The sequence below is a fragment of the Numenius arquata genome, chromosome Z (genome assembly GCF_964106895.1).
Source record: "Numenius arquata chromosome Z, bNumArq3.hap1.1, whole genome shotgun sequence".
Taxonomy (NCBI): domain Eukaryota; kingdom Metazoa; phylum Chordata; class Aves; order Charadriiformes; family Scolopacidae; genus Numenius; species Numenius arquata.
Genome location: NC_133616.1, coordinates 54,237,780 through 54,257,055, shown reverse-complemented (window position 1 = coordinate 54,257,055; position 19,276 = coordinate 54,237,780). Strand labels below are relative to the sequence as shown.

Here is a 19,276-nt window from a genome sequence, read left to right as displayed (position 1 = left end):
GCAAATGTCTCCTTGGGAAACAGATGAGAAGTTACAAAAGAAACAGATCCTGATGCCTTTGGGAAGCAGGAAATTACAAACTGACAGTTTCAAAGACAGCAGGCGTGCTCTATTAGCAGTCAGGTGGTCAATAGATTTGAATGACATCATCCCATTCATCAACAGGCCAGACACCATTGTACTGCACGTTGGATGGCGAGCTTTTCCAGTCCCACGTCTTCACAGGAACCTTCCAGTCCGGGCCATAGTTGGCTTCAACATATTGAAGGGTTTCACAGGGCACATGTACCTTGAGTTCTACAAATTCAGTCCAACACAGAGTAAACTTGGGAAAGAGGTATCTGCATCATAACAAAAGAATATGGTCACTGGTAGAAGACTGAAATACACCTCTAAATAACTTCATGGAGAAAGCAAGCAACTACAGAAACTGGCCATGTTACATTTATAATAATTTTTTTCTTATTTCATAACTTTCTATCTATGAAATATTAACAACACAATGGACAGGGGTGTTATTATCAACAGTAATTGGTTAAAATTTGCCACATGTTTTTAGGAAAGGGCATTTCTAATTCTTTTTCTGCTTATATCATTCTGCCAACTATAGGAAATCACCTAGTCCCTGCCTCAACTTTTCCACTTAGAAACCAGATTTAATAGTTACCTCATCTAGAAAGGTGTCAAGAGGATGATACATGTTATTTGGTAGGGGAGATTTTGACAAAAGCAGCATTAAACACTTCATTATGTCAGGCCTTTTATAAAAACAAGTTTTTACCTTTCTTCAGTCTTACCAGACAAAGCATGCAATTCCCCTTCGGTACCCATGTTTAAACATGGTGCCAGACTTGGAGCAGTTACAAAGAATTAAAATACAGCTGCCACCCTGTACTTTCTGAAACCTTCTCAGCCCATTCAAATTTTAAAAATAATTTATTCTACCAAACTGACCTTTTCTGTACCTGTTGCTTTCTGTAGAAAGGCCAACATAAGCCCTACCTATATGTATGGTTACACCAGTGAAGGTCACAGGTAAATTTCACAGTTTGATAAGAATGACATCCTACAGAAGCACAGTGTCAACGTGTTAAACAAGAAAATACCCAAGCCTATGTACTACTCTTGCAGAGGATCACTCCCACTTCTGAAGCTGTGAAGTCTTCCACAGATAAAAAGTGATCTTGAAATTCCTTTTCACAGGTTAAAATGAAACCATAAGAACTTAAAGCTTTTGAAAAAGAAGGTTAAAAGATTTTTGCATTTACATGAATTAGAAACCCTACATGTTCCTCTAAGCATAAAGTTAATTTTATTTCTAAGCACTGAGCAAACAGTTACAGAAAATAAAACCTTGCTTTTATGCCTTAAATAAAGGGAGAGAAAAAAAGTGATCAAGCACTTTTGAACATATATCCACAGACTACTAATTAGCTCTACACTAAACCAAAACCCCAAACAAAACAGCTACCAAGGGGAAAAACAAGGTAAACAAACTTTAGTGAATCTGTAATCATCAAATAGCTATTTAGCTGCTATTAACCCAAGAAATCCTACATCTATCAGAACTGCAATGGGCATGCATACACAAAAGCTAACAGCAAACCACTGAAATAATACATACTCCAGCAAGTGAACTCCAAAAAATAATTCTAAGGAGAACAAATGAGTAATTTAAATAATCTACAAATTAAAAAGTCAGTTGGAAATTTCACCAAAATAATTCCTTAACTATTATTAAAATCAAATGTTTACATTCACTGATGAATCACTTTCAGTGATGCTTCACACTACTGGAGTTCTTGCTCATTGTTTGTTCATTCCAAGTGGCTGGAGTAAGGCTATATACTCATGTACCTATACAATGCTCATCGTTTTTTCTTCCAATTTCAGTCTCATCAATCTTTGTACTGAAAAGATTTTACACTTAGACAAAGTCCTCTATCTTAAGAACCTACAGAATTAACTCATTTTGAGGATTAAAGTATACAGTATAGATTTGATTTCCAGATTCAGTTTTTGTAAATACTTATTCTCTGCTGTTGAATGCAACTGCCCAGCATTAATTTTGCAAACAAACAGGAGGTCTCAATCGCTGTAACTCCAAGACAGGATAAAGAGGACGTACATGCTTGCTCATTTGTCTGCAGTGTTGAGGAAGTATTTGTGTACATGAAAATGCAAACCATACAGCCATACTTGTAAGGTTTAGAAACCAACTCTCCAACAGAGACTAAACATGACTAATGAAAAATAGACTAAATGAGAAATACTTTCATTCTTCATACTCTTATTTAGCAAGATGTATAGAAAGTATACCTATGCCAATATTTAGCTTTCTGAAGAAAATTACTTTTACCCTTCATTTTTAAAAACATAAATACCTTGGAATAGAACTCCCACCCTTATCTGTGATGATCTAGTAGCAACCAGTATCTCTTCTGATACAACATAAACAGATGGTGAGGTTCCTTTAAAACTGTTAAAGTGGATTCAGGATTCAGCATGATCAAACAATCACTTCTCTTTTGACTGACCTCCTTACATTACCTTCCCCCAAAATTTGCAAGGGCTGAAGAATAAGCAAAATCAAGGGTCATTCTGCTGTTGCAGGCATTTAGATCAAGCATGCTAAATCATCACATCTCACAGCTACAAAGCTGTGATATTTTTTCTCTTTCTGAGAACGTATTTGGAATAATATATGTCTGGAATTATTGGGCAAAGCATTCTGAACAGCCATCTTCTATCACAGCTTGGGGCCTTTGTAATGGTAAACAAGCAGTTTTCTTGCTCCTTTTCTGTATGGATTAAGTACAGTAAGCTATGACTAAGAAACACCAGTTCAGAATTAAGAGGCTTCCTTATGCTACTATGTCTAAGCAAATTAGTTCTTACTGAACTAAAAAGCCACGTTCGTAAACTTTGAAAAAAAATTACCACCAAAAATAAGTACTAGGCTACAAGAAATGTGTTTTATGAAAGTTGGAGTTGCAAAAGAGGTGTAATATCCTAGGATACAGGAGGTGGACCACAGCACACCTACTTTCCATCAGCACCAGTCATACCGAAGTCGTGTCCTTTAACCTATTTGTAAGTGTGCCTTTTGACTTCAGTCATCAAAGTAACTTCCCCAAGCTTTGTTTATCATTTCAAAACAAAACTAAGACAAGGACTGAGACATTATCACCATCTGGATGGCAGTGTTCACTAAGTTCCCATTAACTAATACATGCAAATGCAGTTTAGGCAAAATACGAAAGATAATGAAATCCTATAGAAGTCACAAAGTTTTCAACTAGTCTGCAAATGTCTCTTTCTGAGCTAGGGTGGGTGACGGAAAGACACGAATCTAATTATCAAAACCTATATTCAGTTTGGTGGTAGATTAGGAAGCTGTTGTGCTTATTTGCCAATTTAATACTGAAACATATGATGCAAGAAATGTGGGATCCTATTTAAAATTCCATTTTCAGAACATGAACAACAACAAGGTCTGCAGTAGTCATCTGCACTGCTGTCACTACATTACAGTCAATAAAGCATTCCAAATCATAAGCATAAAATCCAAAACTATGGGGTTTACTTTGCAAGGATATTCAGGCTTTCTGCCTAATGCTCCATCATCAAGACAGATGCCTAAGGATTCACTTTTTACTGCAAAATTAGTTTCTGCAACAAACATAGTTTTAGAGACTTCTTTCTCATCTTGGCTGTTTGTTTAACTCAGAGCTTGTCACAGTCCAGGTAAGACCTGTCTGATATATGACATGCCATCATTGCTATCAATTTCATGAGGGAACTGACATCTGACAAGCCCAGCACCATTCTAGTAAGGCACAGGGCTGTTCTCTTTCTGCTCACCTGCTCTCAAAGTGCAAAATCTCCACTGATTCTCCTCTGATAACTGCCTTTCCCACAAAAAGCTAGACTTTGCCAGGTAACAACACACAAAATGCCAAAGCTATACACTAACTTGTTCAATTTCTTTCCTATTAGAGGTACAAATCCAGATCATACTTAAATTTCTTGCCCGATTTTGCCTGAGTTCCTCCATTCCATATGTGGTCATCCTCTTCATAGAAGAAAAAAATATCAAGTTTCACATCATCTTCTCCCTGGAAAGAGAGTTCCAAGCTGTCTTCTACCTGCAAGACAAAAATACAGACTGTATATACTCATAAAAATACAAAGCTACTTATTTCAGCAGGTTTGGTCAGGTATTCAGAGTGACTCCTATCTTAACTGAAGAAAATACACTAACTCCACAATTTCTTCTTTTCTTTTTTTTTTATGCCTTGAGAACATGGGAAATTTTCTGCACCTCAGTGGGACTACCTTCTCTTTCTTCCTTTTATTCCCAAAAGCTTCGGCACTATCCCCTTGCCTTCTGCCACAAGCAAAATAATCTCAGTGAATAACAACAAGATTAGCAGTTGTCTTCATTTAACACATTTCCTCTGTAATAAAACACTCCTTAGCATCAGTAATAATGTATCACTTGATCTGTGGCCGAATGTTCATATTCCTGTAGTTTAGTTTTTCTCTACCATTCTGCAGCCTACACTCTGAAAAAGCTAAATAAAGATCTACATAAACTAATCACGAACAAGCCCAGTGGCCACCTCAAGCCATCCTTCCCTTTCTGCTAGTTTTACATACAGGGTTACAGACGATCTCAGAGCTATCACCAGCCCACCCAAATCTCAAAGACTAGATTCTGCCTTCATTCTTAAGTTTCCCTAGCACCACCAACACAGATTAGACCCCTTAAAAACTTAATAAAAACTTCCGAGGTGGAATTCAGACTCCCTAAACAGGGCTGAAGCTATTAAGAAAGGTATTTTCTCACACGCTGTTCAAGGGCAGACACAAAAAGCAGCAAGATTATATGTTTAAGTAAATAAATAAGTAAATGTCTGCTGAGGAGACGTCAGATACCTACGTATCTGAGTGATCTGCAAGTGATCTGCAGCTGTACTCAAATGTGCAAACCTAAGACACATGAAGCAAATTGTTCATTATCTATGTACCTTGCCAAATTTGTGCTTCAGTGGTAACCCTGCTTTCTGAAAGGCTGGAATGATATCTGCTTTGTAGTCCCTTATAAAGACTCCCAAATCCACATCTTTGCTGTGAGGAATGACATTGCACTGTCTATACCAGCCTGAGGAAGAAAAATAAAGAAAAAAAAAAGGAAAAAACCAAACTATTTAATTCAGGAACATGAGAAATGTATCAATAGAACAAAAACAACATAAAAATGAACTGCTATAAGGTCACCAAGCAGAGATCTTTGAAAGAGGCCATAAACAAGACTTCTCCCTTTCTCTAATATGAAAGGAACCACATCGAAGAAAACAAATATTACTGCACTTATCGCCAGCTTTTTTCTCCAGAAAGCCAAGAATAAGAGAGAAAACACTAACTCTTTCAAAGATAAAGTATTTCACTGAATTTCACTGAATTTTTTTAGAGTTGGAAGGGACCATATAGATCATCTAGTCCAACTCCCCTGCTGAAGCAGGATTGCCCAGAGAATGCTACTCAGGACTGCATCCAGGCGGGTCTTGAAAATCTCCAAAGAAGGGGACTCCACAACCTCCCTGGGCAGCCTGTTCCAGGGCTCTGTCACCCTCACCGTGAAGAAATTCTTCCTCATATTCGAGTGGAACCTCCTATGTTCCAACTTGTGCCCGTTGCCCCTTGTCCTGTCACTGGGAACCACTGAAAAGAGTCTGGCTCCCTTCTCCTTCAATCCACCCTTCAGATACTTATAGGTATTAATAAGGTCTCCCCTCAGCCTTCTCTTCTCCAGACTACAGAGTCCCAGCTCTCTCAGCCTTTCTTCATAAGGGAGATGCTCCAATCCCTTAATCATCTTTGTTGCCCTTCGCTGGACTCTTTCCAGTAGTTCCCTATCCCTCTTGAATTGGGGAGCCCAGAACTGGATGCAATACTCCAGTTGTGGCCTCACCAGTGCAGAGTAGAGGGGGAGAATGACTTCCCTCGACCTACTAGCCACACTCTTCCCTATGCAGCCCAGGATTCCGTTGGCCTTCCTGGCCACAAGAGCACACTGCTTGCTCATTGTCATTTTGCTGTCTACCAGGACTCCCAGATCTTTCTCTTCGGAGCTTGTCTCCAGCAGGTCCACGCCTAACCTGTATTGGTGCCTGACATTCTTCTTGCCCAGGTGTAGCACCTTACACTTTTCCCTGTTGAACCTCATGAGGTTCTTCCTTGCCCAGCTCTCCAGCCTGTCCAGGTCTCGCTGGATGGCAGCACGGCCCTCCGGGGTGTCAGCCACCCCACCCAACTTGGTATCATCAGCAAACTTGCTGAGGATACACTCTGTCCCCTCGTCCAGGTCACTGATGAATATGTTGAACAGGACTGGACCAAGTATTGACCCCTGGGGGACACCACTGGTTACAGGCCTCCAGCTTGAACCTGTTCCATTAACCATTACCCTTTGGGTCCTGTCACATAGCCAGTTCTCAATCCACCTCACTGTCCCCTCATCCAGCCCACACTTCCTTAGTTTTCCAATGAGGATGTTATGGGAGACTGTGTCAAAAGCCTTGCTGAAGTCAAGGTAGATGACATCTGCTGCCCTCCCCTCATCCAACCAACCAGTTATGGCATCATAGAAAGCTATCAGAGTGGTCAAGCATGATTTACCCTTGGTAAACCCATGTTGCCCACTTCCAATAACCCCCTGCTCTTCAACTTGTTTGGAGATGACATCTAGAATGAGTCTCTCCATTACCTTCCCAGGGACGGAGGTGAGACTAACTGGTCTGTAGTTCCCAGGGCCCTCCTTCTTGTCCTTTTTGAAGACTGGTGTGATGTTGGCCTTCCTCCAGTCCTCTGGCACCTCTCCTGTTCTCCATGACTTTTCAAATATGATAGAGAGTGGCCCAGCGATAACTTCTGCCAGCTCTCTCAGCACTCACGGGTGTATCCCATCTGGGCCCATGGACTTATGAATGTCCAGTTTGGCCAAGTGGTCCCGAACCTGGTCCTCCTCTACTGGAGGAAAAACTTCCTCTCTCCATACCCTCCCCCTGGCCTCCAAGGCCAGAGGTTCATGAGGGGCAGCCTTAGCAGTGAAGACTGAAGAAAAGAAGGCATTCAGCAACTCTGCCTTCTCCGTGTCTTCCACCACTAGGGTGCCCATCTCATTCCTCAGTGGGCCCACATTATCCCTAATCTTCCTTCTTCTGTTTACATACTGGAAAAAACCCTTTTTGTTGTTCTTAACTGTAGTGGCCAAGATGAGCTCAGCTTGAGCCTTGGCCCTTCTAATTTTCCCCCTGCATATCTTCACTGCTTCCTGGTATTTCTCCTTGCCTACCAGGCCCTTTTTCCAAAGATCATAAACCTTCTTTTTGTTCCTGAGCTCCAGCCAAAGCTCTCTATTTAGCCAGGCTGGTCTTCTTCCCTTCCTGCTTGATTTTTGGGACTTGGGTATGGCTCTTTCCTGTGCTTTTAAGAGTGCCTCCCTGAAGTGCGACCAGCCTTCCTGGGCACCTTTGCCCTTCAGGACTGTCTCCCAGGGGACACTTTTAACCATGCTCCTGAAGAGGCCAAAGTCTGCCCTTCGGAAGTCCAAGGTGGCAGTTTTGCTGGCCCCCCTCCTTGCTTCAGCAAGAATTGAAAATTGTATCATTTCATGATCACTCTGTCCAAGATGACCTCCAACGTTTACATTCCCCACAAGACCTTCGGAGTTAACTACCAGCAGGTCCAGTATGGCACTTTCCCTAGTCGGTTCCCTCACCAGCTGTGTTAGGAAGTTGTCTTCCATGCACTCTAAGAATCTCCAGGACTGTTGCCTCTCTGCTGTGTTGTATTTCCAGCAGATATCTGGGAAGTTGAAGTCCCCCATGAGTACAAGGGAGAGTGATCTGAGGTCTCTGCCAGCTGCTTATAGAATATTTCATCAGTCTTTATATCCTGGTTTGGGGGTCTATAACAAACTCCCACCACAAGGTCTGCCTTATTGGTCTTCCCCTTGATTCTTATCCATAGGCACTCAACACTGTCTTCATGTGTATTGCCAAGTTCTAGGCATACAATACTACTCCTAACATAAAGGGCCACCCCACCACCTCTCTTTCCTTTCCTGTCCCTTCTGAAGAGTTGATAGCCGTCAATCACAGCACTCCAGTTATGCGAGTCCTCCCACCATGTTTCTGTGATGGCAACCAGATCATAGTTTTCTTGCTGTACGATGGCCTCCAGCTCCTCCTGTTTGTTGCCCATGCTGCATGCATTCATGTAGATGCACTTCAGCTGGGCTAATCGTCCCACTATTTTTCTGGGAGGGCAGGCACTAATTCCCACCTGTCCATGTGCAGACATTTCAGCAGTTACCATCTTATCACTACTCCTTATGTCTTCACAGCTGCATGTATCTTTCTCTCCCATATCGACTGCTGCAACAGGCTGCAAGGCCTTACTGGCACCTATACTCACTAGCACACTACTCCTGGGCACTACTTTAGTAACCCTGGTTCCAACCCCATCCCCCTTCAAATCTAGTTTAAAGCTCTCTCAATGAGCCCTGCTAATTCTTGTCCCAGTATCCTTTTTCCCCTTTGGGTTAGGCTTCCCCCACCTGCTGCCAGCATGCCTGGTGACCTGTAGATCAGCCCATGATCAAAGAATCCAAAGTTCTGCTGTTTACACCAGTCTTTTAGCCACGAATTGATCTGTTGAATCTTGCTTTTTATCCCTTCATCTATCCCTGTGACTGGTGGGATAGAAGAGAACACCACTTGTGTTCCTGATCCTTTGACCAATCATCCCAGCGCTCTGAAGTCCTTTTTCATTGCCTTTTGGCTTCGGTTTTCTAATCTAAATGTCTTTAAAGAAAAAATATTCTTTATCTGGACCCAAATCTAATCTGCAATGTACAGTCACAGCGTTAGAGCTCTGCTTTTAATTTGAGACTACTATTTTAAATAGTATCTGAGATGTTAATCATCTTTCAATCACCGCTGCAAAACAGTAAGACAAGAAGTGGGACATCCTTTTGTCTGTTTCATTAGAGCAGCTTTTAGCAACTGTTCATTCAGAAAATTGTATTCCCTAGGACTAAACAAATACAAGTCAAATACGCACACACATGAGCTTTCACGACCAATTCCAATAACAAAAGGATCTTCACCAGTGATAAGATACTACTTCCATCTTCAGTAGAATTGAAAACTTGCAGTACCTACTCTAGTAGGCTGATATTTTATTAAAAGTATGTGTTTTTAAATAAATAAACTATATTTTAAAAGTTAAAAGCACCGAATTGCATGGGAAGAAAAACCAGGTGAGAGTCTACATGGACAGCAGAAATATGTGCCCATCACTGTGTTTTCCAACCAGCATTTCAGTAAATTCCAACTCACACAATTTAAAGAACTGCTGATTACTTTCTAAGCAGTGATCAACACAACACAGATAATTGGTAACAACATTAGATGCTTCACCGGAAATTTGCTCAGCATCTCCAAGGCTCAGGTTTCTAAAGAAATAGAAGTTTTGCCAGGAGCAAGAAGGCCTATTTCAATACAGCTAATGCCAGATACTACCTTCCAACTTGGTACATTTAACCTCAGCTGACATCACAAGCAATAGAGGATGAAATGTTTAAAATTTCAGATGAGTTTAAAAATGCAACATAACATAAAATGTTTTACCAAGGCATGTTCCACTGCTCAGCCAGAATTTTACTCCTAAGTTATTCAGTGTCAGGGCAGCCAGATGGAGCAAGGATTTTGCTTTTTTTCTGAACTCCACTGCATCGAGAGAGGCATCATCAGGATACAGCTGGAAAGCAAAGGAAGAATAAGCAAGCTATTGTCAGATAAGAAACTTGTCTCTTCATTTTTCTTAAGAAAAAATGATCTTTAAAAACTTCCTTAACTAATACCTGGGCAGTATCTGTTTTCATGTATGCAGTCCACTTTGAGAATATGCACTAGAATGACAAGTTGAAATTTAAACTCTGAAACATCAATCTTCAGTTTTTCCAACTGAATATAAAGTCACAGTAAAATAGAATAAGAACGTGTGTATTAGATACTGATTCTCAACACCTGGGCAACACCACAGATGAACTCTATATCTGCACACACTGAAGTCAACACGCAGAGTCCAGAGGGAAAACAGGGACAGAGTTTCTTCCAGCACATTAGTTTACTTGGCGCCACCAAGTGTTACAGCTGAATGTTGACAACTTCTGCCATGGAGTAGAAACAATGGGAACGGAAAATCATGCCCAGCTACCACTGTGGCAAGAGCTTCTGTTAATGCAAAGCCAAAACCAACACAGCAGCCTGGGCAAACATTACCAAATCAAACACAGGAACAACACACCACTCAGCTTCATGACTGATTTCATTAAGAGCTCTTGGGCAACAAACAGCTGAAATGAACACTTACTTTTGAAAACAGATGCCCGCTGCTTATTTCAATATTAAACCTCCAGAAAAATTCAATATACATTGAATACATTGAAGCACATCTTCTCTGCCGGGGGCAATTACTGCCTGGAGGTTTTAGAGCTGCAGTGCAGCGTGCTTACAATTTCTGTCCTTTACAGGTGAAGTGAGAACACACGGGTACCCTTGGGTACAGTAACCCTCCTGTTACATGTATGGGGAGCTACGGCCTACTAGACTGAACAAGGGTGGTCTTCCCTTCCCTGAGAAGTCCCTTCCTCAAGACCTCAAATGTCTGAAGGCGTCTGAATTGTCTCTTTTTTCCCCATCTATGAAATCAGAGAAGGCTCAGATTCAGTGGCTTAATTCTGACTCCACAGTCTTAACTGCGGTTAACTCTTGTCCACTTCATGTCTTGGTCCTTTTCAAATTAGGACAAAACACTCCCCATACTGCAGCAGAAAGTTTTCTACTATCTGCTCAATCAGGTAGTAATATTCTAAAAAATAATGTGGAGAAAATATTAGGTTACATGGTCAAAAAGCAATCAAATAAATCATTTCAGAATGAATATGCCATTTCAAATAAACAGAACTAGGAACATGGAACTGCAGCGCACAGTTCAAAAGAATGTAAAATGAAGCACTACTCAGAACTTTGAGAAAAATCTTCAAACACAAAAACACACAAGATTTTAGTCTTGCTTACATGCGATCCATTTAACCATAACAATGTGTGATAGCTATGGACACGTTGGTCACCTCTTCTTTTCAAAGTTTTGGAAAATGGGAAAAAATGCACTCAAGCGAAAAACACAGACCGTGATTTTCAGTTAAAGTTTTGGTTTTATTACCACTTACTAAGCTCTGTGGATTGAGTCTCAAAGGCTTTACTTAGCTTTATGCACGCGAACAGTCCCATCTAGGTAAAAACTAGTGAACTGTTTATAGGCTTGGGTCAATCAGCGAAAACATACATTACATCTTAGAGACACTACCACTAACCTGAAAGAAAGCCCGAGCTTCTCTGTACCTACATTCAAGAAATCTAGAGTGTGACATCTCCTCTAGAAAACTGGACGGATTTTTTGGAATTTGAACTTTTAAGTCATCAATGGAAACAAGCAGAAGTTCTGGCCTGCAGGGAAGGAAAGGTGATACATTAACCCATTCAATTCATTTACAAATCACAAGCCACTTTTTTCATTAGCTCAGGTAAAAATCTTAATGCACGCTACTGGCAGTGATCTCTCTGTCCAAATACATGCAAAACCAATTACAAAAGAGGAGCAACAAGAGTTTCAACAAATTCCCCATACACTTCAAAATTTTATTTAAAAATAAATTCTATGCTTAGAGAATTAGTTTAGTTAGTTTGTCAGATCACTGATTCCTTTACTAACTCATGATGTGCACTGAATTCGTTCAGAGTTGCTCTTCAGTGCATTTGAAAATTCAGGCTATTTATTTAGTTGTCTAAGTATGGGAAACACCTAAGAGCCAAATTTTACCCTGTACTGTGAGGCTGTTTGCTCTTATAGTTTAAAAACTGTTCCGTTTTCACAATGAATGAAGTGTGGTATTTTTCAGCTTACACAGATGACTTCAAATGTTTAGGCACATAACTGGTACAGATTCCACGCTTCAAAAAGAATAAAGAATGGTGTCGATTTTAAAGAAAAAGTTAAGCAGATTTATTTGGACCTGTGAAATGTTTGGCTGTTTTTCTCTGATTCATGGCATATACACATACCCTGCAGGAACGTTCTTCACAAAGTCTAGTGGTACGTGCTTGTCTTTAAAAATAGTGACAAGATTTGCCATGATGTGTATTTCCTGAAATGCTGCTATTGAAAGCATTGTAAGAAAATGCAGACATTTGCAGTAACTTCACCAATGTAATGCAAAGTTTAAGGGTAAGACTATGGACAAATAACACCACCAATTCAAACGTTTATGCAAGCAAGGACTCCCCTTGGCACGTTAAGAGCATGAGTTAGATGCAATGGCTGGCACGTATTTTTGTGGTACAAATGTCACCTCTTTATGCATGTTCTTTAACACTGATTGTTTGGACTGTTATGGAGTGGACTTCTGTTGCTTCCCCTTTTCATTTAATGTTCCGTATCTGTATTCAACTTCTGGATACATACCATTATAGAAAGAACCCTAAATACCTACTAGCTTGTACTAAATCTCTTGCCACTTCTACTTTACCCCTGTGTTGATAGCACAGATGGCTATCAACAGATTTCAAACTTTTAAATATATTGATGGTAAACCACTCGCTCCAGCAGAAGACCCTCTGGTACATTCAGCCTCAGTCATGACTTCTTTGACTTCTCCCGTCTTTCCGCCTACTTCAACTTGGCTACACAGCAACTTCCTCTAAAATATAGTTCTTAATTTATAAATGGTGGTAAGCTCTTGCTTTCAGGTAAGCAGAATTGGATTTACCTTCATACTTTAATTTACCTGCACTTTGATGGCTGAACCATACGTGAGCTAAATTTTACAACCTGACTTTAGGAGAGAGAGTAATTTTATACACAGGAAAAAGACGTTATTTTGGAAGTGACATCATGGCTTTTTCCCTCTTCTTTTTTTGAACTCACTTTTCATACGCGCCAGGGTAGCGACCGAAGTGGAGTTTCCGGAAAGGCACAAACTTTCTGTCCATATGTTGCTTGAGTCTCAGGGGGCCATGCCAGAGATAATTACCACTCCTCTCATAGAAGACCACCAGGTGAATAGCATGAGATGCCAGTTTAAATATGTAGTGCAAGGGAATTTCAATCCCAGACAGGTCATCCATCCCATCCAAACGGGGGTCCTTGTTTATAATCTTTAGCCACTGGAACCCCATTTTCTCAGCAGTTCTAAAAAGGCCCACCTAAAAACAAGAGGAAGAGAGAGAGAGAGAAGCTAAAGAGTAAAGAAACCAAAATTGAATGCCAAGTGGTTATTATTAACTGTCATTATTCCGCATTTTCGTTTTCTAATGTCTTAAGCAAAAACTACTCAAAAACTTACAAGACTTTAAAGATCAGCAACCACAAGCCATTTCAGCAACTAAACTCCTTGTCTTAAATTTTGTACCTCGAACTATTCAACAAAACAACAAATAAATGTTTAAGCCATGCTTGGACTAGGTTTGCTCTTTGACACAGCACTCTTCTCTGCATCCTCAAACTGTTCACTAAAGTTATTCTTGTACTGAACTTGGCATTCGTAAGTCCTTGAATAATGATACCAATAACACAAGAACAATTACTGCAAAATCTTCTTTTACGACGTACACAAATATTTGCCTAAATCTCACCAAACCCTGAATATTGCACTACGTAACAGGCTTTCATATTTCCATAGAAAAAGGCAATGAAATTCTGGCTGGTAAGAAAAGAATTAATCAGCATCTGAAGCCCCTTTCAATTACCCCCCCTTGAACTGGTTTATATATAGACATATCAGCTTTTCCTTTCGATGCTACAGATACTATCAATGAGCCCGAAAGAATGGGAAGATGGATTTATATTAGCGTGCTGCCACACAACCTTATTCTCAGTTTCTTTAATTCCTTTACAGCTACAGGTAAAACTCCTGCCTGATCAGATCCAGAGTGCCACCACTCTTCACTTGAGTGGGACTCCTTCAGTAAAATAGTCACAGACCGTTTTAATGTCTCCTGCTTTGTCACTGGTATAGATGGTGTTAAGTACAAGGATGTACTAAAAGAAATGTAAATCAGCAGACTATGATAATCTTTCCAGCCTTGTCACATCAATACCTGCATTTTCGCCCTGACAGGTTCCCAAACTCGAGAATTATGACAGCTGTACCTACATTACAGGCTTAAGGTTTTCATTCTTCCTTTCTAACAGATGACTTTCTTCTTCTTTTTGGCATGGCCTCTTACTACAAGTGTTTATGAATATTGCAGACAGCTTCTAAAAACTTCTGGTTATCTGTAAATGACTCATGTATCCAGGATAGTGCCTGGATACCTTTTTTTTTTTTTTAAAAAAAAAGTCTCCTCTATCAATACCTTTACAAGGTTTCCACACAATGAATTCAGAGGCCTTAATACATACATGAAAGCATTATGTCGTGAAATCAACTGTTGCAGTCGCAAAAGTTGAATGCATTACAGTACACAAATGTGAACTGAAGAAAAGGCACTTACTTCAGGTTTCCATGTTTTGTCCAGTAGTGCAAACGTAGTAAAGTCTCTTGGAGCACAAAAGTACTTGCATTCTGGACTAGGGCCATCAGGAGAACTTCTGATCTGTTCAATGTCTTTATCAACCAGTCCCAGAATCAAAGGATCGATCAAATACACTGGTATATTGTGACTGGATATTAAGCCTAGGAACTTCCTCACCACATGCTGTTTGACAAAGGATAAAATTAGGAGTTAGAAACACCATCTTTAAGCACACAAAGCTTAATACATTAAAACTCTTTGACAGAAGGAAAAGAAAAACGAACCCACTGACAGAAGGAAATCTGTACTTTACTTCCATGAACAATTGTGGAAATGGAAATTTTTTCTTTCAGAAGAACAGGCTGTTCTCAGGCTTTCCAGGTCTCCAGAGTAAAAACCTCTCAGCTTCAATTAGAACTTTCTACAAGTTAAAGCAGTCTAACTCTAGAGTGCTAGACTTGAGAACGGACTGCAGGCTAAACTCTAGATTCTTTCCAGCTCTAGATTCAGTTGGGAAAGCACCTGAATAAACCAGATATTATAGGGTGAGATGTGATGCACGTGTGGCTGCTGAGGGAGCTGGCTGATGTCATTTTAAGGCTGCTCTGTAACATCTTGAAAGGTGATGGTGGTCAGGAATTGTTCCTCAAGGCCAAGAAAAGGCAAATCTCATGCCATCTTCAAATAGGAGGATCAGTGAACTCTTCACCTCAATCACCAAAAAGCTTCTGAAGCAAAAACCTGTGGAAAGTCACATCCAAGCACAGGAAGGACAATAATGTACTTGGGAAAGCCAGCCAAAGGCAAACTGCACCTAATCACACCAACTGCCTTAGAAGAAGTCTGTGGGCAAGCTGAGAGCAATGGACACAGTTCACGCCTTGACTTCAGCGAGGCTTTTGATCCACTCCCAAACAGTATCCCCAAACCTCAGGCATGATGCCTGCAGTATATAACGGGTGATTCAGTTAGAAGGTAGGAAGCGACTCCTACCCAGACGTTGGATACCAGTGTACCCAGGGCACTCAACCATGGCAACATTGCATACGGAGTTAAAAGCCGTAGCAAGAAGGTCCTGTGCCTGATGAGAGGATTTATTAGCTTGACTCAGTGCAGAATTTTAATCAAGTACTTTTAAATGTCCGTGGCACGCAGAAGGTTTGCACCAATCACAGTGCAAACTATGATTTTGCTATTAAAATAGCAAAATATTTTTTTTTCCATTAAAAAATAGCAAAAAACTCTGCTATTAAAAATGTAGCTGATGTATTTAACTGTAACAGTTCAACTTAGTGACTTGAAGTATGGTTCTAATCAGAAAAAAAAAAATTTGCTTCCAACAGCACTGGCAGGCTTTATGTCTGCTACATCTCAAGGTTCTAGAAGAGGTGTAATAAGGGAAAACAACGGCCTACTGCCCAAGCTACCTGCCCAGTGAGCTGACGATGGCTTTCTAACTGAAGCTCTAACCTTCCTCCTGTCCAGCTGCTGAGTCTGTTCTGTCAGACTCCACAGGCCAACCTCCAATTCTGGCACCGGGCTTCGGCTTCAAAGAGATGTAAAAAAGTGTAGACAGAACATGGATCAACAAACAGAATTTAGGCAGCAGTTCAGTACAGGCAGAAGCAAGGCTACCCTCTTAGTGACCTCAGCTTTATGGACCTGAAAGGTAAGTGATGTGCTACCATTATTTCTGTAACTAAAACTAGCGGATCAGACTGATGAACAGCAAGCAAACCTGTGCATCAATACCTACTTCTTTCCCCTGTTACTTCTCTGTGGAAACAGATGCTTTTAGTTGAAACTTAAAGAGATAGCGATGATGTCAAGCAGCTAAGAGAAACACATTCAAATAGAGTATTTAGGACTCATCACACAGGGGGTCTGAAGAAAGCCTGGAGTGCAACAGGTCCCTCACAGGACCGTGGAGCACTCTGCTTTGTTACTAATGATCTTGTAAGGGCAAGTTAAAGCTTAATAAGAATTCTGTCCACTGACTGGCAGGTTGGAAGCCCACTGCGATCATGCCACCTAACAACCAGCAGGTAGTTCCAAGGGGTGTCACCTCCAAGAATAGCAAGACGCTCCTGGCACAAGTAAGCAGTCTGTGGAGCAGCTGGTTTGGATTATTCCCAAGAACAGTTCTTAACCAGAGCACCTTCCCTCTTGCTCAGCAGAAACAAGGCATTTAAATGGCTACTTTGCTAACTAGAAACATTATCATGTTGCATCCAAAGTGAAAGGCAGCCAGCTCCCAGCGCATCACTCTCTTTCACCATCTGTGCTGTTTTTCCACTGGGAGATCTGCTAACAAAAGACTTCTGTAAAAGTGTTTCCAAACAAATGCTAACCAGAAATATCATAACTAAGCTTCTGATTCCCTGAGGCCAACATGATGTTTTGGTTGCACTCAATCCTGCAAACCTTAAGAAAGACACAACAGAAAATATCCTATTTCAAGTATCTAATGGCACTCCTAACGCTGTTCCTGAACACTGGCATACAACAACTAGTAGAGCACTGAAATGTAACGTTTTCCTGCTTGTGAAGAACTTTATGACCCAGCATAAGCAAGTAACACAAAACACTGAGCAGCAGGTTAAACAAATGGAGCAAGTAAAAGGGGTATTCTGTGACCTGAGAGATGCAGCCGATTCTTTTACCATGCCACTGACTATCAAACAACCTGCATCTCAAAAGCCAACCTTTTCCGTACTCAGTCTGAGAAAATCACAGAAGCCTGGATCAAAACTTCTAAATCACAAAGAACAAATTTTGCTTCTTAAAACATAAACAACACTACTATGGACTGCACAGGCAAAGGCTGCTAAGCTGTAATCGTTTCTCAATTTTATTTTAAACTGATGTTTTGAAACGCTTCGTAGCTTTACTCAGTGAAGAAGTCCTTCATAATGCAAAATCCGCAGTGAAGATGAAAGAGAACTGGACCCTGAGTTTGCAATTCCATGTGAGTTCTCTGAGACTTGCAGAAGAACTGTATGAACCAATGACATTGTACATACCCATCTAGTGCTGTCTTGGCCCGACTGGCTTCCTCTGACTTTGGAAAAAACTGCTCCATTCTATCAAAACCAAAGAAGGGGAGGGGGAGGGAGAAAGAAAAGAGAAACAGTAAGTTTCAGCTGAATCCCTGCTTAGGATTTCTTAACAGGACATTCAGGAGCTTTTATCCAGTTAGCACTTTATAATTATTGCTGTGGTTACGTCTCTGGTCCCTCAACTACAGTACTGAATGTGAAATCATAACCAACTGCTCTGGCTTAGTGTATTTAGAAGGACAGCACAAGCCTTGGGGACTTCCAGACATGCAAGAATCGCACGATCAGGCCTCAGGTTTCTAAGTCAATATGCCAATAAATGTAAAATAGGAAGATGACAAACACTGTTAGGCAAATACCACTGGGGGAGAGACAGCAGGACTATGCCTCAGTCTTTCCAGATGTAATCCTAGAAAATTAAATCTGAACAAGGGTATACTCATATGATAGAGCCAGGGCAGTTAGTAGCTCAGCTTTTAGCTTTTCAAAAGTATGAAGAATTTCTCATTCACAGTCTTGTTGTTTACAATCAGAAACTGTAAGAAAGAGGTCAAAGATTGTGGTACCACCTAGCACTAAAGCTGCCTGCATTTATTAAGAATGTCCCCACCAAAAGAAAATAAACTCAGGAAACATGATACCTATATAGTTCTCCCGTAAAAATGAGATTAGTTCCTTTGTTGAATCTGCATTGCAACTGTAAACTATGAAACCACAAAAAAAACCCCAGATTATTTCATTTATAGCAACAACTACATCTTTTTCAGTTACAGAAAATCACACTCAGCTGAACATTCCATGGACAGTATGAAAACAGGATTTAATCTGTAACATCTAGAAAATCATGAACACTGAATCACAAAGCACTAAGACAACGGCAGAAAAAATTGGGTTTTCCTTTAAAAAAAACACTGTTAAAACACCTGCAACCAATAAACGCTGCCTTCCTTGTTTCTTCAGAAAAGCCCTAAGACAGCGCTGGGTTCCACTTCACTTTTATTCAAAAGTCACTTAACAACAAGAGTAGGAAGGCTTGTGACGATTAAAAGCCTTGGTGGCTCAAACCTGCAGCTGAGAACACGGAAGAAGCACCCCGTTTTAGAATGAAGGGGATGCCTCTGGCTGACACGACAGCTCGTCCACCAGGCTGACAACTGAAACCTGGCTGTACCCCTGCCACCCGAAACTCGCCCGGGCTACCTAGTCGCTTCACGTCCGTACTGCAGAAATCGCCACCCAGATGCGGGAAGTTTGGGGGTGGCGTTAATGCTGCCAAAGGACTCTGAAGAGAGCTGGCGTTACACTGGGTTGGTTGTTGCACAAAAGCAAGCCCCTGCGGGGGAGCTCTCTCTTACCTTCTGCGACAGGTAGAACTTGTAGTAGTACAACTGGAAGAGGAGGAAAACCAGGCTGGTCAGAGACAGGAGCGCCAGGACCACGTTCTTGTTGATTTTCTGCATTAGTCTTCGGGGCGCTCTCGATCACCGCCTGGGAGCAGCGCGGCCTCGCTCATCTTCTTTGCGTCCCCAGCCTCCCCCTGCGCGCCGGCCGAGGAACGCGGGGCGCGGC

At 41.0% G+C, this 19,276-nt stretch overlaps 1 protein-coding gene across 2 annotated transcripts; it reads right to left on the bottom strand.

The window, feature by feature from the left end:
• Positions 1-127: 127 nt before the first annotated feature.
• Positions 128-19,167, bottom strand: FKTN (fukutin). 2 transcript variants are annotated; one of them, XM_074166203.1, is made up of 9 exons: positions 19,063-19,167; positions 17,672-17,731; positions 14,628-14,831; positions 13,060-13,337; positions 11,450-11,582; positions 9,702-9,831; positions 5,034-5,167; positions 4,021-4,148; positions 128-341 (listed from the first exon to the last, which is right to left on the bottom strand). In XM_074166203.1, the coding sequence occupies exons 1-9, from the start codon at positions 19,165-19,167 to the stop codon at positions 128-130; spliced, it is 1,386 nt and encodes a 461-aa protein (XP_074022304.1). The 2 variants fall into 2 exon arrangements, with proteins under 2 accessions (XP_074022304.1, XP_074022306.1); XM_074166205.1 differs by having other exon boundaries at positions 306-352; positions 4,001-4,148.
• Between the last annotated feature and the right edge of the window lie 109 nt (positions 19,168-19,276).